Source organism: Daphnia pulicaria, chromosome 1, assembly GCF_021234035.1.
Source record: "Daphnia pulicaria isolate SC F1-1A chromosome 1, SC_F0-13Bv2, whole genome shotgun sequence".
NCBI lineage: Eukaryota > Metazoa > Arthropoda > Branchiopoda > Diplostraca > Daphniidae > Daphnia > Daphnia pulicaria.
Window position 1 is genome coordinate 13,668,293 of NC_060913.1, and position 27,991 is coordinate 13,696,283.

Below are 27,991 nucleotides of genomic sequence, written 5' to 3' on the forward strand. Positions count from 1 at the left end.
TAAGCTTGTCTTAAACCCTTAACGAACTTATTTCTTTGAATTCGGATATCTTCGAAATTTTGAACTATTTGAAGTAAACATATAGCGCGCGTTCCCTCTATCCTTTTAAGTTTAACGAAACGTGAAGCGCCTTTTCTTGGAATTGCAGGATTCGATCAACTTCGTACTGCGTTGTGTACACTACTCTCGTTTTTTTGTTGTTGTGAATCAATCAATAATTCGGAACAGCCAATACCGTCTAGTTTTTTAGTTGTATTTACAATGCTTCAAGTTTAGGGCTTTAGCCCATTAGAACATAACAAACAACTACTTACAGTACAGTGATGGTTCAAGAGGTCGATATTTTGCTGTTATTTTCTTATTAATCTCATAAAAAATTGCAGTTAGTATTTTCTTGTGAAATCTGAACTGTTATCATGACTGTTATTTTTTTCTTTCCTGCCATGTGAATGAGAGCTAGACAGAAAACGTCATTACGCCAGTGCATTTTTGTGAGCGTTTGCCCTGTAACGAATTAAAAAAAAGACGCATGAAGCAGAACAATTGACTGATCAGTATATATTTTTTTTTACTTTCGTTGAATTCTTAAAGATGGTGTCGAAGAATCGCGGGTTTTTTTTTCCATTTTATTAATTTTTATACAGTTATCAGTTTGCGATGTTAGATGGCAGTGTCACATTTTAGTCTGCTTTGTTTACTCCGGTTTACTCCTCGTAACGTGGTTTTTTAACTATTCTGTTCTAGTTTGCATGCAAGATTTTGAAATCGCTAGCTTGGAAAAATCCGTGGTAAACAAATTTCAGTCCGAATGTAAACTTTTAATAATATTTTTTTTTATTGTTAGATTATTTAACTCTTTGCCGAAAATGGCTGACACTGTGATTAAGGCGTTAATGCTAGACAAAATCCAGATGGATGGAAAATCCCTTATAATCGTCCAGCATAACGATGGTTCACCATTTCTCCACTCACTGTTAACTCAAAGTGCTAGACAAGGCCGAAAAATATGTCTAGTTTCATTCAATCATTCTGTTGGATATTACCACAATGTTGGAACTCGCCTTGGGTGGAATCTGAATAACTTGCTGAGCAAAAACCAGGCTGTTTTTATTGGTGGACTGCAGACTCTCAAGGACTCCTCCAGATTGCAAAATTGTTCAAATCCATTTGATTTTCTCTTTAATCCAAGCACCTGCCCAATTCAGACTCTCCTGTTAAGTATACAGGAAGTTGTCTCCAATTGGGTAGAGCAGCCGTTTTCACTGGTTATTGATGAGCTTGACTGTCTTCTCAGTTTAGGTGTGGAGCCCAAACACTTAGTTAAGTTCTTTCAACACTGTCACTCTCTTGTCCAAACAAATTCTAAAGGCTCCCTAATAATATCAATGGGTGTCACACCATCTGATAAGGAAGTCATTCAGTGCAGTCAACTGTTGGCTCATTGGTGTGATTTAGTTATCACTGAAAAAGGACTGCAAACTGGAAAATCAAAGGATTTGACTGGTAGTCTCACTGTCAACTGGAATATTCATCCCTTCACCGAGCAGCACTTTCATTTCAAATGTTACGATCGTGGAATAAAAATGTTTGCTCCGGGCACCGCTGTTTTGTGATGACACCCTCAAAAAATGAAACAATTTTCCTGTATCATTTAATAAATTGTATTTGATAATGATATACTGTATGATTACTTCAAATAATATAATATAATAGGACCAGACGAAAACACTCTCAAAGTATGAGATATTAGTACCACACGAGCAGAACTAGTAAAAAAACAAAAAGGGTAAAATAACAGAAACCAATCCGAGATTATATTAATATTTAATAAAATAAAAGATATACTGTTCTGAATAGAAAAGATGGAAAGGGGCATATATATAGTTCACGGGGATGTAAAAAGCCCCACGAATACTGGAATTCGGGTCTGTTTTTAAGACGATTTCGAATTCAAAAAATACAACCCTGATTTTATAATATGAAAAAGTCAACTTTTGTTTTTGGTGTTGCCATCGCTTATGGGTGATATATAATATGGAATTACGGAACTGCCGCAGAAACGTGAATGGTCGCAAGATAGAATTAGGAAAACGCATGCGACGAGTCAATCAATACCACTCGATACTCATCTCAGTAGAAATGTAAGGATGAATACAAGAGCAAATCAACCATACGCAAATAGATATTTCAATGAATTTAGCAAGAAAAGAATGCAGGTAATCAATAGAAAGTGCAAGTGAAGTGACTTCAACTTCACTTGACACGACCGACTTCATTTGTCAAATCAATCCGATCTGGCAAGTGCGTCAGTTGTGACGCCATTTCTCAAAATAAAACGGATTAAAAATACATACCAATCAGTCTCATCAGCGAGAACCGAGAAGCTATAAGCGCATTGGCAAGCAATCAAGCGGTTAGACTACTAATTCATGAAAAACGCGCAGTGCGGAGGAATGACGGAACGAATCCTACACTATAGCAAGCAAATATTTCCCACTCCAATTGCAAAACTTCGAAACAGAAAAAAAAACTGGATGAGAAAGGTAGCCAATCGCGTTAATCTTTAATGAAAATGAAAAAAAAAATTTAAAAAAATAAATAAAATTAGAACCCCGGATTTGTGCAACTTCACAAAAGGTACCGAACAAACAAAACACGAACAGCAAGGCAGCGAATTGGGAACTCTGACATCAACAAGAAATAAATGAACAAGTTGGAAACGGGGAATAAGAGACAGAGCGAGAGAGAGTAAAGAGGACAGAAACATCTCTTGATTAGACAATTGGAAGTAGCAAGTTGCCAACATTTGGAATAGAAAGAAAGAAAAAGGTCATAACAGAAGAGCTCCCACAATTTCTCTGAATCTATTTGTTATTCTAGGCTCGTCTTTTTGTTTTCCTGGAAAAATAAAAAATAAAAGACGCTGCTACTATTTTCTGCTAGTTACTCTCTCGCCATAAATTTCCTTGGGCTTCCATTCATTGACACCGAGCCAAGGCGACCTACAACGGATGATGCCTCAGAGTTAGAAAGTCGAGCACTTTCGCCCGATTGCATTTTTCATCGACTCCGAGAGAAGCCAGGGGAAAATTTAGGTGAAGCATCCTCTCAATCCGTGGCGCACGCTAAAAACACTTCCCCGTTCCACAGTCGGAAGCCAATAAGCGTCATCGAAATACTGCATATAGCATATAGATATTGTAGTAGTAGGGCGACTAGAAAATAGACAAGATGAAATAGAATGAACTTTAATGGCATTATAGAATGCCGAGAAAAAGTAATGAAAATATATGAGGGGGGTATCCAAGTAGTGAAATGGCGATAAGGGAAGAAAGGCGTTGGAGGAGTTTGATATGTTAAATATACGTGTGTAGAAAGGTAGAATAAAAAAACAAAAACAGGGCACAATTTGAATTGTGTGTTTTGCTGTTGTTGGTGGAATTTGGGGATCCACCCAACTTCACGATGTCACCAATCATGTCTTTAGCTCACGACTCGTTCCCTTTGCTTTTTGGCAAAGTCTTGGGCTGTCCGGTCCCAAACACGCGACTCCAACACCGACAGGATCGGGTGATCTGAAAAAAGTAATTTAGAGAATAGAAATGCTGGAAACAACTTTCTGGACACGCAGCAGAAAATTCATGGACCTAACGAATCCGGTTCTTGCTGGCCGAGATCCAAGTTGTAACAGAAATAAAAATATATTATCATCCACTTCTTTCCGACTTATTTGGATCATGATTTACCCGGTAGATCCAACTTGATCCCATTCAACTCACCCGCCCCCGTTCGCATTCTCTATTTATGGACAATAGGTGGAGAAGAGTTTGGGGATTCGGTGCGTCATGTTTCTGGCGCATCAAGACCACCGCCGCCGCCGCTTTGATGTATGTGAAAAAAAAAGGAGAGCGAGAGCAAACATCATTTGGCGACTGCAAGCACGACATTAGCAAGCGCCAGCGGGCGCTCACGCTCCGATTCTTTAACACGTGAAGCGAATGACAAAAAAAATGGCCGAGATGAAAAGCGGCCCAAGACTTGCCCGGCTCTTACTTATGCCTTGCCGCGATGCGACCTAAGTTTTTCTTTTTCCTTTTTTTTTCTTATGGAGTGAGTTTAGAGGGATGAATTTGGTAGGAAGCCAGCAGCTGGCTGGCCGTTGACGTGCCTCTGTTCGTGATCGGGAAAGAGAGTGCGTGTCTTACCTTCAACTTTCATATCATAGTCAACCGAAGTAGAGAGGGGGGGACGGTGGCAAAGGAGAGAAATAACACACACACACACACAACCGATTCCCGGATACTCAACTTCAACTACCCCAGGATTTATGTAATCTTCCTTCTCCTCTCCTCTCCTCTCTATTTACCTATATAAGTCTCTATGTAGATGCTTCGTTCCATTTTTCGTGTGTGTTTCTTTCGTTTCTTGGTAAACATCCGACGGGGATCCTTTTAGTCATGAAATATTCAACGCCCGCAAAATCTCGTCTCAGTTTCAACATTGAAAACCAAACTAATATGACCTTTCTTTTTATACCCCACTATCTTTTCTCTCTTTGCTTTCATCCATCAATCCATCCATACGCTTTGGGGACGAGAGAAATTGCGGAAAAGCAAACGCAGGCGAATGTGTTTGAACAGTTGAAAAGTTGATATGTATCGACCTTTCGGAAAAAGGGACCCAATAAATAAGTGTTAGGGGAATCTACAGGTAAACAGAAGGGGAGAAAAAATCGGGCCACCGTTGAAACGATGACGACGACTAACAAGTTAGATGCGATAGAGAAACACGTTTCCCGGGCAACGCGGAGAGCTGGAAAGATTGGGCTACGAAATGATGAAAAACAGGGAATTATCGTTTGCGCCATCATTATTTCCAATCGAATAAATAACAGGCGGCGCTGCATGGCCTCTGGTGCGCGGTCGGTCGGCAGTTGTCATCATAGAAAAAGACCCGGTAATGGTTACAATCCCGAATATTGGCGAAATCTTTCCGTTCATCAACCGGGAAGAATCAGAAACAACTATAGCAGGTATAGTTGCTAAGATACTTAACGCATGGATAGAAAAGAGCAAAAAACGGCACCCTTTTTGTTCCCACGCCGCTGTCTTTTTCCAGGCTGTGTGTGTCTTTGTTTCCCTTTGTCAACTGCGTTAAGTCAACTTACGCTTGTTTGGCTGATGCATCAGGACCAAGTCGATCTGTTTGAGCCCGTGAAACGTGTCCAGCCCTTGCGGTGCTGCAGCGACTCCCGGCACCGTGTTGAGAGACAGCAGGGCCTCGCCAGCGAAATCGTTGGCAGTCAGAACGTCGTAGTCCATGACGGTAAACAGAAGCATGGCCGTCTCTTGGCGGCACTGCTCCAACGTCACCGGACTACAAATAGCGCGCGTTGTTTGAATAGTTAAAACTTGACTCAGTTAAGAAGCTATACGTAGGTGATTCGAAATTCTTCAACTCACAATTCGAAACACTCGTCGAAGACGGGGTAGAGCGTGCGCCGCTTGACGGTGGTTTGCTGTTCACCGCAATTGGGGAAGAGGCGCCTGGGCAGGAGCTCAACGATGACAAAGGGATCACTCAGTCCATTGGGGTCCAAAGGAATAACGTCTCTGGCCGACAGGATCTCGACGCTCAAACTGTCGTGGTGAAAGTAGACGCGGATGTTGAGAACGCCGTAAGGAGCCTCAATCGTTCCGCTTCCGTGCAGCTGTTGCTGCTGGCTCAGCCGGCCGACGTGGTACAAATCGATGAGCTGCTCCGTTCGCGCCTTGTGCAAGGAGATTTTCTCCTCGACTCGCTGGTAAGTCGGGCACTTGAGCGCCTCCAACGAGAGGCCCTTGCCTTCCGCGTGAAGGAAATTCAGCAACATCTGAAGGGCGCTGTGCAATCGGTCGTAAAACTTGCAGAATTTGTCCTAGAGTCGTATGATCAAACCATAACTACAAGAAGGAGCCGCGGGAAAAGCAAAAACGCCAAAAAAGAAAAACAAAAAAACCTCAAAGGAAAAGAGATTGTACTCACTCCGCTGGATACTTCAGCCTGAGCCCACAACTCCACAAGGAGCACGTCCCAGATGGCGGCCACGCATCGGTGGAAAGCGTCCGGCAGTAGATTGGGCTGCAGGTCGAGAAGAATGTGGTCCAGACAGTCGAGCAAAGGAGCAGCCGCCTCGTTGGCCGGTAACGAATCCGGCGACCAAGCCAAGTGAAAAATATTTTTCTTCATTTCGCTCCTCATCTGATGTAATATAAACACACACATACACACACTATTAATAGGAGCCAGCCGGCCAACCGAATAAATCAAGAGGAAAACAAACAAACAAACATGGACACGATGAGCAGTGGACACACAAGTCATTCAATTATGGCGAATTTGTGTCGTCAATTGCGCAGTAACGATGAGTGGGTTACCTTTTCGGCCAGGCATCCAGCGACACGCAAAAGCTTGTTCTCGTAGTGATCGCGAGCTGTTTCCAGGAGACTGTGGAACGCCTGCCGGGCGCTGTTATCGTAGCTATTAACACCGACGCATCCGCTGATGACGGGCATGGCACCGCCGGCAATCATTAAATAACCGGGCGAGGCTAACGTTCCGGAAACCACTGACGGCGACCTGGATCTACCGGAGATGGGGCTCCTGTGTGTCACCGGAGACAGGGGCGGGGGGCGGTTAGAAAATGAAAACAACGTTAAATTCGGCCAACGAGTGCTCACTGTTTAGTTAAAATACGGACAACAATGCCAGAACCTCTGAACGTCGAGCAGAGCGGTGCTGGGGCCGTCAACGGCCGCCACGATGGCGGCCACGTTGAGCGTCTGCGGAATGGAAGCCAGCGCGTTCTTGACATGCTGCAGGTTATTTAAATTGACGTAGACCTACGTCATCCGCCGACGTCAACACAATGAAAAGAGAAGAAGAAAAACGTCAATCACGATCAAAGAGTAAAGGTCTGGGTTTTTCGCTGTTTGGTAGTGGGAGGCGATTCAGCCTCAAAAACTCACTTCTTCCACGACGGCCGTCATTTTCCAATCTTCGCTGAAGAAGCCGTGAGTCTGAATCCGCAGGAAAATGAGATCGGCGTACACGATGGCGCTGGCCGTGATCATCTGCAGTCGTCATCAACATCACAAAGGAAACGAAGACCAAAGGCAGGAGACATTTCGAATCAGAACACCATTTCGCCGATGGGAACATACAACTTTTTTCTTATTCTTATTTTACCTCCACTAAGCTGTAGACGAACGGATAGGACGAGACGACCTCCGGCCATGATAATTGCTTCCAAAAGTCACATACCTGTGACAAGACAAACAAGAATCGAGCAGACAATAGTGACTTGTTACGTTTGTTTTCCCTTCGCGTGAAGCAAAAGGTCAACGGGTGGACAGGACATGCAACGGCAATTCTTCTTACGAGGGGGGCAATCAGACACATACACAACAATGGCGAGGGTTCATTGTCTTTTGTTTTTCTGCTTGGCCGAACGGCACGCGGATGGATGACAGCACAAAGGGCAATGCACAGGCGCCGCCCATTTTCATTTCACTACATCATTAAAGGAACCTCTGGGCTGAGCAAGACTCGCGTTGCTTCTTTCTTTTTTATTAAGCCCAGCTCTTTGTGCCCTTCTGCCAGCCAATAAGTTTGACTGCCTCCGTCACAAGAATAACGGTAATGACACTTGGCCTCCAGCTTCTTCTTCTTCCCCCCATTCTATCTCCCTTGTTGATATTACAAACCTGATAGAAGCACGAGGTCGTATCGATTGCCGATGTAGAATGCTTCAGGTAGGGCTCGACGCTGGTGAACGAGTCCAACTCGACGGCCGACCGCACCCGGTTCAATGCCTGAATGGGAGAGATGCAGGCAAAGCTCAATTAAGGCCACGGTATGTTCATTACGTTATTTTTTAGTGGAGGAAGGGGGGGAGGGGTTTCATGGTTGTGGGGTGGGCAATAACGAAACGAGAGGAGCGTATACACACAGCGACTGTCTTAGCCGTCATTATTCGTGATATCCGCCGTTCAGAATTATAACGACGGGGGCCATCGGGAGCGGGAAATGCCCCTCTTTTTAGTATAGTGCGTTAGAGAGATGGGCATTAAGCCGCCTTACTTTGGAACGGGCGACGACGAGCCATTGTTCCAAGACGACTCGGAAACAGTCGTGGCAGTTTAAGGCGGCCATTTGGTGACTGAGCGGCAACTCCTCGGGCGGAACGTGATCTTGGAATCTACGTAAGAGAGAGAAATAAAACAATGACAGTCCACTTGCGCCATTTCCCTTTGACCATGTGAATAGGCAATCACAAGCCAGAGTATGGCAGAGGTTAGCCCTACTTTTGCAAATCTTGTAGAGCGATATTCAACTCGAAAATGGGAGCGGCGTTTTCAGCCGAGCCCAACTCGGCTCCGTTGCCGCCGTCCGTGCTGATGCTGGGGCCGTTGGTGCCATTGGGGAAATGACTGCGGATGCTCTCCAGGCGCGAACTGAACTCGTGAGTAATCTACCAAGGGGGGAGAGACAAACAAAAATAAAAATAAATAAAAGGCAGTTGAAAGTGGGTTGGAAAAGCGTATTCGGTTGCGGGAGAAGAAGAAGAATGTTCAAAAATCAAAACGCCAAAAAACCAGAAACTTGGAATAATGGAGTCCAAATTGGATGGGCTATATAACACCCCGTGGAATCTTGCATCGAGCATCAAAGCCCATCAAACCAAAAAGAAAAGGGGAAAAAATGGGAATCAATAGACAAAAGACGGGGGGAGAGAAAGAGAAGCGTTGGAATCCAACGAGAGGGCGCCTATTAAATATTCTCAAGAGGTGAGAGAGACTCTGGAAGAACAATTCAATCGTTAGGAGGCGAGCTTTATCCCGCATCCTCTCTTTCTCTTCGACAGTTTCTCTCTTTCATATTGAAAAACACAACCTCCATCTGCTAAATATTCGACGACGGAAAGGCTCACCATTTTCATGTGACTCTTGTAGACGATGTTGAAATAGGAAACGTTGCCGATTCTACGAAACCCGAATAAAGAAAGAAAGAAATAAAGAAAAGAGCATTACGAGAAATGTCGATATCGAAAATAGTTGCGAGAGATTGCGTTCGAGTGTGTGTTTTATTTATTCAAACCTTTGGAACACGTCGTCGTAGATTTGGAGTGAACGCGTCAAGTCGGCGTAAACGCGATTGGTCAGCACCGTCAATCCGTTGATGGCGGTTACAAGGTTGGCGTCGCTAGGCACGCATCTGGCAAGAAAAAAAGGAGAGCAAGATGACAATCTATTATAGTACGTGTTGGATTACCAGACTGTTCAGGAAGCACACTTTTTCGTTTTCAAAAGCATCTCCCGAAAAATGAACTAAAAGAAGAAGAAGAAGGAAAATAAAGAGAGAAGAAGATAGGACCATCAAGAGGCTCGCGCTCAGCTGGATGATGTCACCCATAAAAGTTTCAACGGGATATATAACTGTATAATAGATGCACGCGTGCCGTTCAAGGCGACCGTGTCTTTTGTTATTGGCGAGTTGATACCTTTGTAATTCGAATGTGAACCATTCGGCGGCACCTTTACGAATGGCGACGACAATCTCCCCGCGGATCTCCTTGTGGAAAGGACAGCAGCGCCGGAAGGCTCGCATGACATCCAACTGCATTAAACACCTACAAAGAAAAGACACACGCGCAAGCAAAAAATAAAAAATGAGATCACAGCTCACACGGACGGCTGAGGAAAGTCTAAGTCTTATTTTCTACGACGTACTTGAGGAGGTATTCCAGTTTCGAAGAATTGGACAGTCGGGGGCTGAATAGGTAGCGGATCTTGCGGAGGCAAGAAAGCGAATAATCGATGAAGGCAGTGAAGGACTCGGCCAGGGCATCCTCCTCCTCGCGGGAGAGCGGCTCCATGGAAAACGAGGACCATTGGTGGTCCAGCTCGTTGAGGATGCGGTAGAGAACCGAAAAGTGAAGCGACTTGTCGGGCAGTTTTCCGGCGTAGGCGATCCATCGGACGACGTTCGACTGCAGCACCGTCACGTCGCCCTGAATGGCGTGCTGGTGCAGGATCGTGAGGGCCGCTTGCGACAATTCCCCCGTCCATTGCGACGGCGAAGTCTGTCACAGCAAACAACAAACAAATAAATTGCAATCGAATCAAACGGACGTCCCACCGATTCAATCTTTCACGCGCTCTCGGCGGTTCAGAAGAAGAAGAAGATGAAGAAGAATATTTGATTCTTTTCCCAGAGAACCCGGCGAGTAGCAAACAGCATTATAAAACATCCGCAGCCTCAAGCCCCCACTGCAGCAGAATATATATATCTAGGGGCTTAGTAGGCATTTTCTGCATACGTTGCAAAACTTGACTTTAACGGACGTCGTCAATGGCCCAGTTAGATCTCTCTCTGAATTTTTTGGTTTGAATGATCAATCCTTTGGCAGTTGCCGAGATCTTTTGGTATTCAATCTCGTTTTGTGATGTACACACAGAAACAACCTTATCATTCGCCTGCTCTTTTTTTATAGTGGGTAGGGTTATTCCCAATTTCCATGTCCAGCGAGTCCAAACGTGACTTTGATGAATGTTGTCCAGCTTACCTTGAAACGGGAAACTTCAAAGTCGATAAACACGCAGTGGAGCTTCTCTTGTTGTTTGATCTCGGTCCAATTGTCCTCCTCGCTGGTCCCCAGGTCTTCGCGTGTCGACAGCCACAGTTTGAGATGAATCCGGCCCTGGATGGTGGAGCGCTGGGAGCGGCCGCCCAATTTGTACCAACATTCAACACCCGTTGAAGGGATTTCCTGCTCGGTCGCCAGCCCAAATCCATGCAACGGAGACAAACACAAGAGCGATGAAAACATAACAGATCTCCTCGCACAGTTTAGACACACGACGACACAAGATACCAACTAATCACGTAGCATAGTACCACAACAATCAGCAAAAGGATTTGTTACACCAATCAAAGTCGCGTTGTATCAATCTCGAGATCCTATATGCGTCTCTACACCTGTGCGATCCTACGCAAGCCGCCAGGGGAATCGCTATGTTGCCCAGGTGAATCGAGGTAATCAATCAGCTAAACAAAATAAATTGCTCCCCCCAAACTTAGACTGCTGATTGGCTGATGGATTAGGTTGCGAGGCAGCGAGAAAAAAACAAATTTATTTTAAAAAAAACCTCTCTCTCACTAAAAAAGAATAATAGACGAGATGGAAAAGTGTATATATCCTCTCCTATGCTGTTGTTTTTATTTCATCTCGGCAGAGTAATAAGTTTCGACATTGAGGGCTGTGTTTTTGTTTTTTTATTATTATTTTCGTTTCCGATATATCCTCATAAATAAATCGATCTCATGTTTTCGCCTTGCCTCGAGACTTATATTCTTAATTGATTTCTTTTGGTAGGGTTGTTTTAACCAGGCAACAATCGAGCGTTTCCTACACAACAGACGGAGAAGCGAGTAAAGTGACGAGAGTGTGCGCTTGTCTGTGTGTGTGTGTGTGTGTACATAGTGCTCGAAAAACGTACGGTATACTACGTATATATTCTACACTCCCCGAGCGACGCCCCGTCACGACTTCAAACGAACCCGGCCCAATCGCGTCAGAGTGTCTCCGGACTGCCCTCCGCGATGTCTAGTATAAAATCAAAATAAGGAAGGAAAAATATATACAGAAAGGTGAGAAGAAGGTTGCAGAGGAAGAATTGACAACTCTGGATGGTCTCTCCCGGCTCCTCTGGCTTCCTCTTTTTAGCTTTTAGCTTTTAGCCTTTGCCCCTCTTTTGAAAGCGTTGCGAAAGAAGAAAAGAACAAGTGGGGAGGACAGGAGGAGGATATGGACTATTCAAAAAGAAAAAGTGGAAAAGCTGGTTGATTGAAAAAGAATCATCATTAAAAGAATAGATAGAATAGGAGGAGAAAAGAAAAAGAATTTAAAGCTCTTCCCCTGAAAAACCAAATTGAACAAAGAAGGACTATATACTAAAGCTTCAGGGTCTCCGCACAACAAATCCTCCTTTTATTCGCTCCTTCCTTCCCTCAATTCTCCCTTTTTGTTGTATAGGGCGCGATCCTATTTTCTGTTGTGAACTTGTCTCTCTCTTTTTCTTCTTTATCTTATGTTTTTTTTTCTATCTTTTGCTCCAGTAACAGCCAAGGAACATGCCTCGAAGGTTGCAAAAACTTCCCGACAAAAGGGGAGAGAAAAAGGTCCGTCGTTGCAATCATGAAATTCATGACGCACACGAACGAGCAAGGATGCGAGCGGCGTTGATAAAGAGGCTAAACGCAATGCGTGGAATCTATTTTTTGTTAACTGGGGTGACACAACCGTATCAACTATTGCATTTTAAATGAGAGTCTAGCTTCAATAGCTTTCAATTGCTGCCTAATCGGTTCCATCCTTTCTTTTTTGTTATACGCTAACGGAGAGGGGGAGGAAACCTCGCCCATAGTCAAACGCAATCCCTCTACTATCTTCTTTCGCCTTGTACGGTTCGATCGATCCATCTCATCGATTGCGCTATAGACGCTTCCTCTCACTTGTTGGGTATAAAATGTCTCCCTCCACTGTGCCAAGTCTGGCCAATAGAAATGTGTACACGATGGCGCCTCAGCCGAATAATGCGAATTGGCACAATCAAGCAATTCCTGAAATGACATAAATTACCTGAAGTGGAATGTTGACGCAGCCGAGGAAATCGTCCTGAGTTCCCGATCGGGCTGACTGGGCGATCTGCTTGAAGAAACGGCCAAGGCCCTTGACTCCGCGGACTTCGTTCAATTTGATGACAGCATCCAGCACCGAATACTCGTCGTCGTGATCCCTGGCGTAAGGCAACAACAACAACAATAACAACAAAATAAATAAAATCGATCGATATTATTCCTGGAAACGGTTGAACATAATTCCAATCTGTCTGTTTAGATTTGTTTTATTATTTATTTCCCTCGTTTCCTATTCCCCCGATGAAATTGGGTCCTAATAAAAATGGGACCCGCGGCGGTACATCAAATCTAATTTCGCAAACGAGACCCACATATCAAATCGCAGCTCATCTGAATATATTAGCAACGCGGGGCGCTGAGGGCGCCCTGATATAAACAATATCAACTCGTGCATCGCAAAAGAAAAACAACATGCGAAATATCAATTGCTGCTGACTGTCCTAGTCGTCTCTATTAGACTCTCTCTCTCTTTCTGCGTTGTTGCTGGGGCTATTGAGCCACTTTCTCTCGGCGGTCAGGTTGCGAGTACGCGATGTCGACGAACCCAGCACCTCCATTCATCGCCCAGCTATAACCGTGGGGCCACAAGTGTAGTGTCTAGACACGTTGTATAATAATAACAAAAAGAAATGGATATGATTAACTCACCAAATGTCCAGGTGCAGGGTATCGCTGCAAACGTCGTCAATATCACTAAAAGAGAAAATCGAACGGTGGTTAGTTGTAAGAGCAAAAAAATAAAGAAAAAAATCTCGACATTTTCGATTGAAAAGGACCACTCGAGTGCCCTGAGGTTCGAGGGTGGTTTGATCCAGCGATCCGGGAGGAATATACCAACGGAATAAACTTGGAGAGGGAAATGCGTTCTGCTCTCAAAGCGTTGGGTTGGATGAGGAACGAGGCGAAAGTTGAGAACCACTTCATTCTCGACATGTAATTAACGGGGGTTAAATAAAAAAAGCAGCTCTCGTCGTTTTGACACGACCATCAGAGTCGAGTCAGTCGGGTTCGACATAATCACCGACCCGCCCAGCTCAATGGGTACGGCGCTATTAGAGTCTTGTCAGTTTGAGGACGTATTACATGTGCCATCCTTCAACCCGACGGAATTAATCAAACTCGTCTGCTGACGACGGAACAAGTCAATCAAAAAAGGGATCGATTCGTCGTTTTCCTTCTCGATGAAAATTTCATTAAAAACTAAAATCAACAAAATCCGACAATTTTTCTGTTGCGCCACTAGACGATGAATTTCGTCATTGAGGAATTGTGAACTTACAATCGGAATTTTTCATTCCACTTGGGATTGAGCGTGGCGCCTTTGACAGACGTGGCCCGGATAAACTTCGCTGGAAGTGCGGCGTGGAGGCTGTCGCGCTGCTCCCGCCCGTGTATGATGCAGCTGTTGCTCGAACTGTTGCTGTTGTTGCTGCTGTTGCTGCCTATTACGCTGATGGTGTTGCTGGAAGCGTTGGTGAGACTTGATCGGTTAGAAGGTCCAATTTGATTGGTGTTGCCGCCGGCCGAAATGACAACGTTTGACGTCACCACACCAGGATCTTTGCGCTTGAAACTCAGACGAAAACTGGAATGCTTCTTCAGTCTCTCGACGGGCATCATGGCCACCAAAGAGTCGCGTCGCTGGTCATTCGACGACGACGACGACGGCAGCGAAGACGTCAATTCCTCGTTAGAGCCCGTCACGTCTGGTGGCGGCTGGATCAGCTGCTGTGGCGACTGATCAGCAGATCCTCGGTTGCCGGAACAACAGCCCGGTTGAATGCCCAACATGCAGTACGGATCGCTAAATCCTGTAATCACCAATAGCCAAAAAAAAAAATAGAAAAAAATCGAATCTTTTACAATTCCTTTTATCGACGGATGACACAACAACGTCAGTTACGGCCAACGATCCGCTTTCGATTCATTTGAATTGGATGAAACGACACTCACCGTTTGGATCCTTGGCTTCTAGGCCCTCAGCTTCGATAACAGTCACGTTGAGAACAACAATCGGAGGCTAAAATATTTCAAACACAAAAGTTGAAGTTATAAATAAGAGAAAGAGAGTCAATCCCTTGGGACAGTTGAAAAAAAAACTTTGTAAAAAGAAGGCGGAATGCATCCGGCGGGAAATTCGATCGATTCCAAAGTCACTTGCCCAACACAATCAAGTTAAAGGCCAAGCCTCTTTCCTTCTTCCTCCGTTATTCATCGTTTCTGTATTTTTTTGTGTGTGTTTTATTATTCCACGACGCCATTGTGCAGTTGCGTATCTTGTTCTCTACGACGACGAGGAAGCAAATTGCGTTTGGCTGGAAAACAAAGGCGAACCCGTCGGAATAAAAGGATCGTCGCTTGGTTCATCTACAGTCGTCTTTGACGGCGAATGTTATTCTTTGAAACACGTTTCGTCTTTCTGAGTCGCTGATGATTTCCACGACAGTAATCCAGCTCTCTCTCTCTATAGAGTGGGATGGGAGGGAAAGGCAGAAAGGTATGATGAAGCTTGTCGCTGTGAGATGGTGAATCGTGTCAAGTGTCATCATTATATACATGGGAAAGAGAGAGAGAGGGGGGGGGGGGGCACTGGTGTACGGGACTTTCTTTTTATTCCTATCTCTACTATATCAACTCTTCTTGGCATTTGCCTCGTTGCCACTTGAGCAACTTGACGTACAGGAGAAGCGATGGGAGGAGATAGACAGTATAGATCCACACCGGCGGATGGACTTATTCTGTACTTCGATGAATTCTTTCTTTACTAGTCCAATCTTTCAACCAGCGAGTTGTATAATAATAACACGACACGTATACAACAATGCAATCGGCCTCCTTTTGTTGAGCATCGTGGAAGTCACACATATGGGCCGATAGGATTTCGGGAAGACCTGCTGTCCGTGACGGGCCAGTCTCAATCCAAATTCTCAGCGGCGGAACAGCAAGAACCTCTGACCCAGGAGAGACAGGATCGGGATCTTATGGATGGACAATAAGTCGAATAAAAGACGACTGGAAATGGATGCGGTCGGATTGGAAACGTATTTTCCGCGCTTCCTTTCATATTTCCCATCGTCCAGTCGTATTTGAGATAGTAATGCGATCTGCGATAGTTTGAAAAGAACGACGACTGGCCAATATCGAACACTTTTAGAGCAAAGTTAGAGGAGCTCAACTGAAATGAAGATCTTTTTTCCCCGTTTCATTCACTTTCCTTCAAGTTCGGATTCTCTGGATTTTCCATCCATTTCTACATTCTCTCCTTCTTTTCCTCGGCATCCGCCTGTTATCCGCTTACCATTTTTCATTTCAAGTTGAGCGAAAAATCCGATCGAAACAGAATTCGCCAAAGAAAAGGAGGAAATACTTCTATATATTACGAAGAAGGAAAAAGTTTCCTATTTCTCATAAGACGCTATACTACACCCGCACAACAGCTGCGCTTCCACGACGGCACCTGATCGATCCTCGGAATCCTACCCCGGCCAAAACAAAAGAATTTAGCCAACCATGAACTCATGCCACCTGGAATGGGAGACGCAAAGGGTCTCGGACTAAGGAAAAACACACACAGTGTATCGGCTAATGTTACTGGATATGTCTTGGTCATGTTATTGTTGTTTGTTTTACATATCGACTCGGTGGTGGTTGTCTTTGTCGTCGTGTCGCCAGGTGTGAAGAGGGGGGGCGCAGTGCGCATTTTCACACCGAATCGATGGGTAACACACTTGCTGCGGGGCGCGCTCCACTAGAGTTTGTAATAATAATACAGCAGCACACCGCCGTATTTGTAGACTCTACAACACTCCCCCTCCGTGTTTACCTTCTCTTCGCTGGCGATGGCGTTGCACCTGCGGTGATATTCTTGGCCGACGCCAAAGGCCGTTTGGGCGTAATGAACGAGATCCTCCTTGAAGTGGTGCGGATACTTGGCGGAGTGAGCTCCGAGTTTGTGGCGAATAGTGTACAGCACCTCGACATAAAGCTGCTCCATCTGCAACGTGACACATAAAACATCCAATTAGAAAGAGGCCGGAAAACACACAGGGAAAGCAGGGTCTTTCGCTAGCTCCTTTTTCGAAATTTGTTGTGTTACATGGTTAGGAGATTCTCATGTTTCTTTCATACTACTACACCGCGTCAGCAGGACGAGTAGTAGGGGGGGGGGGGGGGTAGGACACATAGGTCTTGCTTATGTACTTGCTTGGTCTTTACCTCTCGTTGAAACTCAATTGAGAATGAAAAGAAGAGGAGAAGAAGAAGAAGGCGAAATTGAAAGTCTGGAGACAAGATGAGATTACAACAACTTTCGCTTTTGCCTCGTCTATTTTCATCATTGATTACATTTCCATATACGACCATCTCCTTTACTCTTGCCTCCCCCGCCCCTCCTTCCCAACCTCCAAAGGTCGCTATACTAATGTAGACTACTCGTCTGCCATGTCAAGCCCAATTTTCATTCGATTTCTTCTCCATTTTTCTCCCCCCTTCTTGTTCAGTTCGTCTTTCTTCTCCTGCAGTGCCTACCGGAGAGGAGGTAGTATCGCAATAGCTGACGTACGTATATGCAGACGTACGAAACACGCGGTCGCCGATCGAATCCCGATCGAAATGGCACATGTTGCTTTGTATAGAACGTTGGCATAGGAAGGGAGGAGGGGGGGGGCATGGTTAGATGGTCAGGTTGGTTCCATGTGATACTCGAACTATCTATCTTCTTCTTCTTTTCTTCGCGATGGCCGATATATCGACCAGATTCCTTTGGGGAAAGAAAATAAGGGCCTCCGGAACTTGACACTCTTTCGTCGCCGTCAAGGAAAGACCAACGGAATGGAGCACAGCGGCGACTGATAACTTTTAAGCGTAACCAAACAGAACGTTCGCCGGATGCGCGAGATCAAAAGCGCCGAACGAGGCATACAAGAACTAATTGAATAAAAACTCTCCCGCAGCAGCAGGACACACACACACACACACACAGACATCAAGTGAGTCCTAGTTGTGCCTTTTTGCTTCTTTCTCCATGGACCCATGGACCCAAGGACCACCGGAATAGAAAGAACAATAAACGTTTGGATGGACTTTGCCCCACCCCACTTCTCTCTGGAGAGTGAGTGAGACTTTTCTAATTTCATTAGTGCCGTTTCGGACTGCGTACAATATGTGCAGTATATCCATCTGTGAAAAAATTGCGCATCCGCCGCGATCGTTTACACCTTAAAAAATATCACTATTGCATTCCGGCCAACGGATGGAAACGGAAAGCGGCTTTTATTATTTCGACGGAGAAGAGCAAATAGACTATGAATCCTACGGAGGGATCACGGCGGACGAAGCGCGACTCACTTCAAAAGAAACTCTTTGTCAACGGGCAGCTTTCTTGTTCTTTGGCCGGGCTGCTCCTGCATGTTGCCTCCACGCAGATGAGACGTGCAATGCACTAGATTAGCCTCGTCGTCTTATTCGAGCAGATCGGTAACAATCCTTTCGGCCGACAATGGCGGATGCAAAAAAGGAGGGGAATGCAAGCAAAGGGAGGGGAAAAGGAAAAGTGGAGAGGAAAAGTGGAAGCCCAAGGAACAGGAAATAAGCAGCTGGGATGATGTCATAGGACTCGGGATCCGATTTCTAAGGGAAGTTGAGCACGGGCCTCAATGCACAAAGTTCGGCGTTTCTTTCTTGTTCTCTCTGTGTGTCTCTCCAGCGACGGGCCAATCAGTCTCTTTCTCTTTAACTGTCGCTCCCTGTCGAAGCAGAAGAACCAAATGCGCCATCTTCCTCCATGCCTTTGCATACTTGCTCCCTCCCATCCTACACTCTAACGTAAGCATCAGAGTGCGTTCCATAATTCCCTTTGTAATGATGTTATTAAATCGATCACAGGCAAGAGAGAGAGATGATACGTATGGAGATGGCGGAACGGAGTGAGAACCCGAAATCGGCTAATACCCGGCGGATGAAAGTTGTGAAGAGAGAATCTAACTCGGCTACTGCCAAATCTTGGTGCAACGACAATCAAAACCAGTGACAACTGTTGGGAAAATCCATGGCGGCAACGGCCAGCAAAGAAGGATTTTTATGATCAATCCTTAGTCGTCTACATCTATTGATCCAACCTATACCCCCATCCACCGTATTCACGGATGGAAAAACATGGGTGAAACGAGCTTGCAGCACGCAAAAACCCTTTTGCTGGATAGGCGGCCGCCTAACCCCAACGCTGTGCAATAATCATGGCTCACACACGAAACGCATAGAGATATACTAAATCAAATCTTTCGTAATATACACGGCGGTGGTAGCGGCCGTTGCTTACCTCTTTGGATGAAATGAACTGGGCGGAATTCGCCTGGCTGTCGCCTTCCGTCGCCTGAGCAACAAGCGGTTGATCATCTTCTCGCAGAACCTGAAGTCGCCGGTTTTCCTGTTTCCAGCACAGCGCCGTGTAGCTTTCGAAGAATGATCCGTCCGACTCTTGAACGCTGCGCCAACGGGTCCAGTCACGAGGGTATCAAATAATGAATCACCAAAGGGAAAAAATAATAAAAGAAAAAGAAAAAAAAAATGGTTATTCAGATTGAATTACCGGAAATAATGAGGAACAAGACTGGTCATTATACATGGGGGGAAAAATTTTTAGTTGAGTCCTTCTAACGATGTGAATAAGCTGGACGGGATCGTGTGTGTGTAAGGAAAGTACGAGGGCTAGTCCGCCTAGTCGTTCAAATCGATACCACTAGAGATTTCCACTATTCTATTGGGAAATTGCTACTCAAGCCGGTGGTACTTGGGAGGATCTTGAAGAAGCCGGCGGCTGTGGCGAAGTTGAACGCCAAAAGTTGACGGTGATTTGAATAAACAAGTGGGGGGAAGACGCTCGAGCTACTCCAATCCATAATTAAATAACAAATGGAATGACATTCACGTCACTGTATGTAAGGGCGGTAGCGGAATATCAGAATATCAGATATCATCCATTTTCATAATGTAGCATCCCAATCCTGCGGCAAGGACGGGGAAGCGATGGGCCAGCAAGGAGCGAGAGGAGAGGCCCTACTTAGTTTACGAGTCATTATAATTAAAAGCCACCAGGTCAAAACGCAGCGGTGCAGTGGAAATGGTTTCCTATTCACTGGGCTTGTCAAGTTGCCTAGGAGACGCCGTACCACTGCCACCCACCACCAGTGCGGAACATAGTTTAGTTGCTGGCTGCTGGTTCTGCTTCATTAGCAAATGGGACAACTACGCAGACTAAATTATTTATCTGGCCACCATCGGGGATGTATGATAGCAAGTACTTTTTCTCTTTACCAGACGTATATAGTATATGGCACTGCGTTGTCGTTTTGTCACTGCGCCATTGTTCCTGGTGATTGTAGTCGGACGGATTGCGCTGGACGACATTTATCACGCAAAGAAAGTTAAGTCAAAACCTGTTGCCCACATTTGGTAAAGCTCAGATCAAATCTTCAAATCTTTCCTACTGCAACACATCAAGGCGTCACCTTTCAATTCGAATCAGTTTTGTTTGTTGGTTTTTTACAGCTGAAAATGATGTCATCACCATCCAGCTTTCAAGAGAAATGGGACAAACAACGGTCGGGCTTGTTCTCCATTATTTTTCAAAGGAATCGACATGATCCCTAGAAAGGCTTTGATAGGATTTTAAAAAAAAAGTTTGGTAGCAACAAACAATGCTGCCGGGACACTTTCCTAGAAATGAGCTTTCTTTCACAAGCACAGATGACGTGTGTGACCCGACCCGCTCAGTTCAATCAACAGTTTTTTCGCTTCTCTTTATTGTGCCGAAACCCACGCTCCTACTCTGCATCTGCTCCGTACGCAGATTGAGTTTTGGCTGCTCAACATTTGATCGCGTTTCGAGGAGAAACACAAATAAACACACGCAAGCACACATACGACCCACGCACACTAACAACACCCAATAATAGATCGCATCCCGTCAAGTCTCATCCAGCATCTCTTCTTACGGCATGGGATTTTAATTAGATCATTGAATTTGCAAGTCTAGGCGGAACTAACTTAATATCCAAAATTGGCGCAGTGGAACAGGCGGAATGAAAGCACAGATAAAACAAACAAAAAATTCAAAACAGAAGAAAAACAAACAAAAGTCACCCTTGAAAAGCTGGTAGACCTTCTTGCAATTTGTTGAAATAAAGACAAGCGCGGACAAGTGTTCACTAATGGCAGTCGAGTCAATTCAGAAAGACACGGGAACTCAGGCAAACATTCAACTCACCAGATATAAGGTCATGATACAGTCACGTACGTCTATCGACCGACTGGGTCTCCATGAAGTCGTGGCCCTCGTGAAACCTGACACTATCGACTGTTTCAACTTTCATGAGAGTCAGTTAGACCTCTTTTTTTTTATTCCCCATGACTGTATATGTAGATTTCTTTATGGTGGGCGCAGTTTTTTTTGTATTATTATTATTGTTATTTCCTCATTGTTCTACTTTTCTTTCTCCCGAAATGCTCACTCAATTGCTTTCCTCCTTTTTTCTGTTTTTATTTCTTTTGAATCTATACTATTACCGTACTAGGGGGGCCCGCTCAGTTGACGACTAAAGTACTTCGTTCTACCTCTTTCTTTGGCGGACTCATAAACGACCACGAGCCGAACCACCTGATTCATTACGAAAGCCACAGCGGGATTGGCAAATGGCAACTTCAGGACCAACGACGAGGCTTTTTTTTAGCGCTCGCAGGACTTAGGCGTAAAAAGGTTCCACCAACGAGATATAGTGCTCCTGGTTCACAACTGGACACGGAAAGTATATGGCTGGACGATTCCCGCGGTGCTGGTCATCGACTGTATATACTTGGCGGTCGTATAGCCCCGTGAAGCAGCTAAAGCTATAGCTAGTTAGCTCGGAGTCTAACTTCTCTTTCAACTGGACTGGGTCGAGTATGAAGGCCATCACCGCCGTAGCTGAAAGAATGATGAATGGCGCAACACTTGAGCTTACAGAGGCAGAAGGGAAAAAAAGGGCGAGAAAAAGAGGGAAAACAAACAGAAAAGTGGTCGACTTCTTTATAATGTACAGTCAGCTCCGCTGACCAGCAGTCAAGCTCGAGATCGATGCCCCCACCGTTCTTTCTTCATGACTACTGGAAGTACTAGACAAACTTTAGCTCGGAAAGTTAGTTTTCCATTCGACTTGGTACTTTTTATTTATTTTGTGTTGTTTCATGTTTCTTTTTTTTTACAGTTTAAGTTTGCGGTCGGAAAAAAAATAATAAAAACACCTTACGGTTTTGATATACGGTGGCTTTCACCTCGGTAATATTCAAATCCAATTTTTCTTTTTTTCTCGCTTTTTTACCCCCTCTCTTTTTTACGAAGTTTTGACACGACAGAGTTAATTTAAAGTCTGGCCAGGCCGCATGCTGGGTCGATCGACGCCCAATGGCGCACCCGGGAACACCTCCTCCCCTTTTCCAGTGGCCTGGAAAATTTACGACGACTACGCCATTAAAAACTCCGCTAGTGTGTGCCAATTATCATCCGATAACGTTCGCCAAGCAAAAATAAATAAATTCGGACCCAGTCGGGAGAAATGAAAACACGTACGCGGCGCACTGTTAATCATTAATCATAACTTAAAGTAAAGTGCAAGACTAGTCAGAGCGAGCTTACATAATAATAGTTGCAGTTGTCGTTTTTCTTTTCTGTCTTTGATTTAGAAGTGGGATATTAGCGGCACGATCTGTAACTTGGCTCTCGGGAATCCCACTCAAGATTAGGGGAAATAGAAAATGACTGTATGTGAGACGAGTACAGTACGTAGAACATAAAACCCAGCAGGGAATACCGTCCGTTCGCCTTTTGTGGGGCTATATTTCCACTCTGGGAGGAGGAACAGTGATGCTTATTATCCCACACCGTAGATCGTTTTGGGATTACTCGTATTATTATTATAGAGCCAAGCCAGCAAAGGCAGTGATACTGCTGCTACGTATGGTAACACTTTTATACTTTCCTTTACGCTTCCCCCCTCACTTTCATATGGTCTAGCACACCGTCAACGTGCCAGAAAGGCAATTCTATTTAGTCGATACAACGATCTACCGAGGCTGACGACAGCGAGTCTCACCCAACTTGGTCAAATTCCAATCAAAGTAGCGACAACACGGCCGTCGTTACGGAACAGGGGGCTAAGAGGCCAAGCTGTAACAAGTTATATCGGGAGTCTGTAACATAAAAGACGGGGAAAGAAAACGGTAAATCCCGAAAGGATGATCAGCTCCGATCCGATCAGCATATTGTTTGACATGGGGATTATATAAAAGGGAGGATAAACCCCACCAAGCCATGGGCATAATATTCTTAGAAGGAATAAGAAAAAGGAGGAAAAACAGGCTATAACAAAATATGAATATTATCCTTTATGAAAAGATTATTCTTCTATGTCCTTAGAGCCTATTTATTCCATTCAGTTGGAACTCTCATTTCCATTGAAAGAGCATCAGCGGATCGATTGTCACTTTTGCATGGCAGTCATGGTCCCTCTTAAAGGAATCAAACTTGAATCCATTTCCGAGATGAGAGCGACATCAAGCTGGGCTCTGCAGGGGGTAAAAACCATTGCTCGCTAATAGATCCGTCTGTGTGTTTTCGATAGTGGGATTTTTTTTTTCTTCTTTGTTCTTAGTTCCCGGTACAATATTCAGTAGAGTGTCTGTCCGACTATGTAGCACTTTATCATCATCATACAGAGAGATCCTTTTTTACCCACGTAATCCAATCGGACGAGAGAGGTTCGCAAGCGCATTACAGATGCTTTCGTCCCAAAGAGCTTTTCTCGATATACATTGCAGGATGGGATGGAAAAACAGGTATATTTCTGCGGTCGTAGGCCATGGGATGGCTCGGCAAGTGTTCAATACTTGGACGTAGTATAGGAACGGAATAGCGAATAACAGCGACTCGAACTCGGCGATCTCCTAAAGGTCGCCTGTCGGAATATGTGATTTCATTAAACGCTCATCATTTGGACCAATAGTCTCCTACCCTTTTTCTGCACGATCCCTCCCATGCTGTTCTCCCATGATTTTCAACTTCATTTTCCTATTGATCCGCGTATTGATCACCTGGGTCGACAGGATGGCAAAGCAATACAATCAGCACGTCATTTCCCCTTGTAGATGACCCTGTTTTGACATCTAAAGACTTTCCCCTGTAAGACTAGCGATCCGTTTTAATGAATTTTCTCCTAGATCCCGTCCTATATTCGCTCATCGGCCTCCTGTTCTCTTTCACCTACGCCGCCACCAGCCCAGCCCTCCATACCAGTACAGAGCTTGTATTACACCTTAGGACTTTGTAATCTCTTCATGACTGACTGAACACAAGGCGAGAGAGAGAGAGAGAGAGGGCTCATTTGAAGCAAGCTAGAATTTCTGCAAGAAAGCTCAAGCCGAACACAGCCCGGCAATAAGCGATCGATGGAGAAAATGAAAGCGAGAAGAACGAGGCCAGAGAAAGAGCAGTTCCATCATTTGACGACGACAAAAGATGCACACAGAACCCGAGCTCTCTGCTGCCCGATACAACAAAGACTATATGCGTGTGTGTGTGTGTGTGTGTGCACGGCAAGGGGTGGAGAGAGAAAAGAAAGAACTATTATACGCTATGAAAGCGGAACTATTCGAAATGAAACGTAGCGGAGATTATAACAGTAGCAAGGCAAGGGAAATTATTTAATGGGAAGTCAGTCGTTAAAAACTGGTTAAAAAGTTCAACTTTGTTTGTAGAATTTGTACAACCATAAAAGTTTCGCTTGTTTGCTTTGTTTTCTGACGTTTTTTTGTTTGTTTGTTTTTTTACCCAGAACCGGTGATGGCAAATTGTGGCCAAGAAGTGCGGCGGGTGCCTTCGAGCAGAGCAAAAGTTGGCAAAAGTTTGGGTTCGCGTCGCTTGCCCGTCGTGTGATGAGGTGACAAGACTGGTGACGACGAGTGAACGGCCGCCGATGTCGGAGCCGTCGATGAAGATGGCGAGATGGGCCCTCCTCCGCTACCGGATGCAGTCGGCACCGTAATCGATAGGGTCGATGACTCTTTGAGCGAAGCAGTCCGTCCACCAACAGCTTTCCTCGGCGACGGTGGCTGTGACTGTGACGAAACAGCTTTAAGCGACTTGGATCGCTCCTGGAGGAGGTGAGCCGACGAGCGGTGGACGGTACTGGGAGATCTACTTCCGGCTTCACGGCTCATGGTCGGCACTGGCATTTTCATCGTCAACGGTGGCGGATGAGGCGGCGGCAGGATCGGATTGTCACCAGACGATCCCGCCTTTTCCTCATTGTCTCTAGAGAACCGTCGCGGGGAAATGTTCAAACTGGCCACCGAGTTGGACACGTACTGTTGCAGGGTGTTGAAAAAACTCATCTTCGTGACAACTTTTTCTCTTTCAAAAATTGTTTTCGTTTAAAAAACAACAACAAAATCTTTCAGCTTCTTGCCATCGGTATCAAATCGAGTCTGATGGAAGGCGAGAGCTCCGCACTGCAATAAAGACGTCAACGGACTGGTCGACCGGATCCATCTACCTTTGCTTTTTCCCACCTATAAAGGGGGACGGCGAGGCGGAGTGGCGCAGAAAGAATGAGCTGGAGAGATACAGAGAGATGCGGGTTTCAGCGTGCACGCATGTGTGTTCCGTGAAACAACGCCGCGGGGGTATAGCCGCCGCCTATACAAGTCGAGGCGCACACGAAGAGACGCATAACCGGGGAAATGGGGACCAGCCCGCAACGCGTCGGCGCTGAATTCTGTTTTTTGAAAAATTATACCGCAACCAACGACATTTAATGCATCAGAAGTGCGACTCGAATAACGCACTTGAAAACAAATTTCCAGGGAAAAAAATTACCTCGATTTTGTTGTTTGCATTGTCTTAACGACACCCCGAGCGTTCCATCACGATGACGTGGAAGAAGAAGCATCGTACGAAAAAGAAAGAAACAAAACAAGAAAGAAAACAAAACAAAAAAACAACTATGACAGAAGCGCGGTAGAGTATATAAGGAATTGACATGTTACCCGGTTCGGTTGCGTGAACAAAAGTCAAAGGTTAAGTACCAGACAATCACGCACACTTTTACAAAGAAATCGAAGCGCTGTACCGTGGCAGTCCCTTCCTCACTTGGACATTGTCCCGGGCTCCCGGCAAAAGAACAACGAAGCCGTCCACGAATGTCGCCCATTGGACGATAACGGGACGATGGGGCGGTCATGTCATTAATGAGGTGAGACATGGTCACTAGGAACCAAATGCCACAATAGAGCGCTATCTTGCGAGCTTACGGAATAGGAAATGCCCTCGACTCACAGAGAGTCAGAGCGATTGGGAAGTTTGTGACATAGTCGACGTGACGACAGCCGTCGACTATCTTTTGGGAAAGAGTCTCTCGAGAGGAACACAACCGGCCAGAAAGAAAAAAAAAAGTCTCTCTTTCATCTCGGAATCGGAAATTATTTATCATGCTTCACCTATATACCTATGTGCCGGCAGCCGCCACACACAGGGCCCTTTTCCCCGCATCACGTCTCAGACAACGGTTGCTTTTCCGCAGCGTAAGCAGGAGCGCAGGAAACTGATAGCAGAGGCGGAATTCATTTCCGAAGGGCCTGCATCAGTTCCCATGAGCAACCCCCCCCCCCCCCCCCCCAAAAAAAAAAGCCTCACACAACGCTAGACAACTGTTATTTCTTTTCATCTCATTTTTTTGTTGAATGCGTGGCGGATTCGGAACCTACAACTGAAATCAGCAGCTGATCTGCTAAAAAGGAAGTTATGGTGGCGCTGAAAAAAGTAACATTTTTGATTGAAGCTTAACAAAAAGAGATTTCTACGTCATTGGGCGAAACGCACAACCAAAAAAGACTGTAAAAACGGTTAACCGGCGATGAGATCGGGGTTAAAGTTAACGATTTTCTAGGAAGACGGCAAAGCGGTTCGCCATCTTTTATGCAAAACAGTATGCATAATTAAGAGCCAGCCAGAATATGGCGGGCAAGGTAGTAAACTGTCTAGCCTAGTTTTGGTGCAATCATAACTGTCACACTCTTTTAATATAGTAACACTTGAATAAATAAAGTGAGCCGCACCCACCGATCCAACACAGAGTGTGTTTTGCATGAATAAACTCACAACGTGAGAGTCTCATGAGCTGCCCAATTTGTTAACGAATATTCTGAAACGACCAGGAAATAAAGAAGAAGACAAAAATGTCACAACTACCTGATGCGTTCCAGCGACTGGGAAACATCCATGTCCGTTCCTCGGTGATGGAGTGAGGAGTGTGGTAAAGGTAAATTAACCACCGTCTGGCCACAAAAGGGGGAGCAATCGAGGCACGTGGTATCTCTCTCACCCTTTCTCATCACGACTAGCTAGTCTATACCAATAACAGCTATCGTTTTATCGCGGTCGATATTATGCAGCTTATACACCGTTGCATTGACACGGACTGTTCTCGTGCCAGACGTTATCGGGGCGGCCTGGTTGCATCTAAGCATAATTCGGTCCCATGTGGTGGACGATGCTTCATCCTCGGCTGCAACTGTACTGTAAAAACCAAAAAGGAAAGTAAGACACACCGAATTGATAGAATAAGACATTTTTCCATAAAGATACGCAAAAGCGTAAGTATACATTCACGTGTCACGATAGGAGGGAAAACAACAACAAAAAATAACGATAACCAGGAACTCGATCAGCAGGGGACGAGTTGATCACTGCAGCCGCCGGAATCCGGCAGCGGTAACATGAAAATGCTTTCGGAATCTGCCATTCTTGGCTGAAACTCCGCCATCACAAGCGAAGCAGATTGGATCAACGCACAACTTTTTTTTACTTAATACCTTTGACTATTACGAAAAATTCTAGAAGGCACTGACGCTGCTCCTCCTGCACCTTTCAACGTCATTGTAATGAAAAGATAGCGTAAACGCGTAAACATGAATGATGAAGTTCACCGCCCTGTAATAAAAATAGAAAAAGTAACAAGGAAATTTTTTCAACACAGATGTGGTGAATACTTCAATCAAATCATCTTCAGGCAAAGTTGTCAACTGTGCCAAAGAGGAGAACTGCCTAGCAGCAAAGATAAATATCAAGACGCCCGCGTAACCCGTGAGTGGTGGAAATAATTGGAAAGGCTGTTGTCGGGGTCTACGAGTTCCCTGCACTATGCAGCATCTCAAGAGGAAAAAG

General features: G+C 45.1%; 2 protein-coding genes across 4 annotated transcripts; one reads left to right on the forward strand and one right to left on the reverse strand.

Annotated features, from left to right (window-relative positions):
- The first annotated feature begins 644 nt into the window (after window positions 1–644).
- LOC124336705 (elongator complex protein 6-like) lies at window positions 645–1,675 on the forward strand. 2 transcript variants are annotated; one of them, XM_046790488.1, is made up of 2 exons: window positions 645–788; window positions 845–1,675. In XM_046790488.1, the coding sequence occupies exon 2, from the start codon at window positions 867–869 to the stop codon at window positions 1,611–1,613; it is 747 nt and encodes a 248-aa protein (XP_046646444.1). In that variant the 5' UTR covers window positions 645–788; window positions 845–866; the 3' UTR covers window positions 1,614–1,675. The 2 variants fall into 2 exon arrangements, with proteins under 2 accessions (XP_046646444.1, XP_046646451.1); XM_046790495.1 differs by having other exon boundaries at window positions 677–785.
- LOC124331481 (BAI1-associated protein 3-like) lies at window positions 1,648–27,726 on the reverse strand. Of its 2 annotated transcripts, XM_046788807.1 has the most exons (24): window positions 27,640–27,726; window positions 27,017–27,343; window positions 19,058–19,223; window positions 16,565–16,735; window positions 14,695–14,761; window positions 14,021–14,552; window positions 13,390–13,434; window positions 12,683–12,839; window positions 10,607–10,810; window positions 9,771–10,123; window positions 9,542–9,670; window positions 9,139–9,255; window positions 8,972–9,023; window positions 8,346–8,512; window positions 8,122–8,239; window positions 7,746–7,853; window positions 7,228–7,302; window positions 7,008–7,112; window positions 6,754–6,881; window positions 6,417–6,642; window positions 6,025–6,240; window positions 5,463–5,917; window positions 5,168–5,376; window positions 1,648–3,575 (listed from the first exon to the last, which is right to left on the reverse strand). In XM_046788807.1, the coding sequence occupies exons 2-24, from the start codon at window positions 27,157–27,159 to the stop codon at window positions 3,484–3,486; spliced, it is 4,035 nt and encodes a 1,344-aa protein (XP_046644763.1). In that variant the 5' UTR covers window positions 27,160–27,343; window positions 27,640–27,726; the 3' UTR covers window positions 1,648–3,483. The 2 variants fall into 2 exon arrangements, with proteins under 2 accessions (XP_046644763.1, XP_046644762.1); XM_046788806.1 differs by lacking the exons at window positions 27,017–27,343; window positions 27,640–27,726 and adding an exon at window positions 24,599–25,485.
- Between the last annotated feature and the right edge of the window lie 265 nt (window positions 27,727–27,991).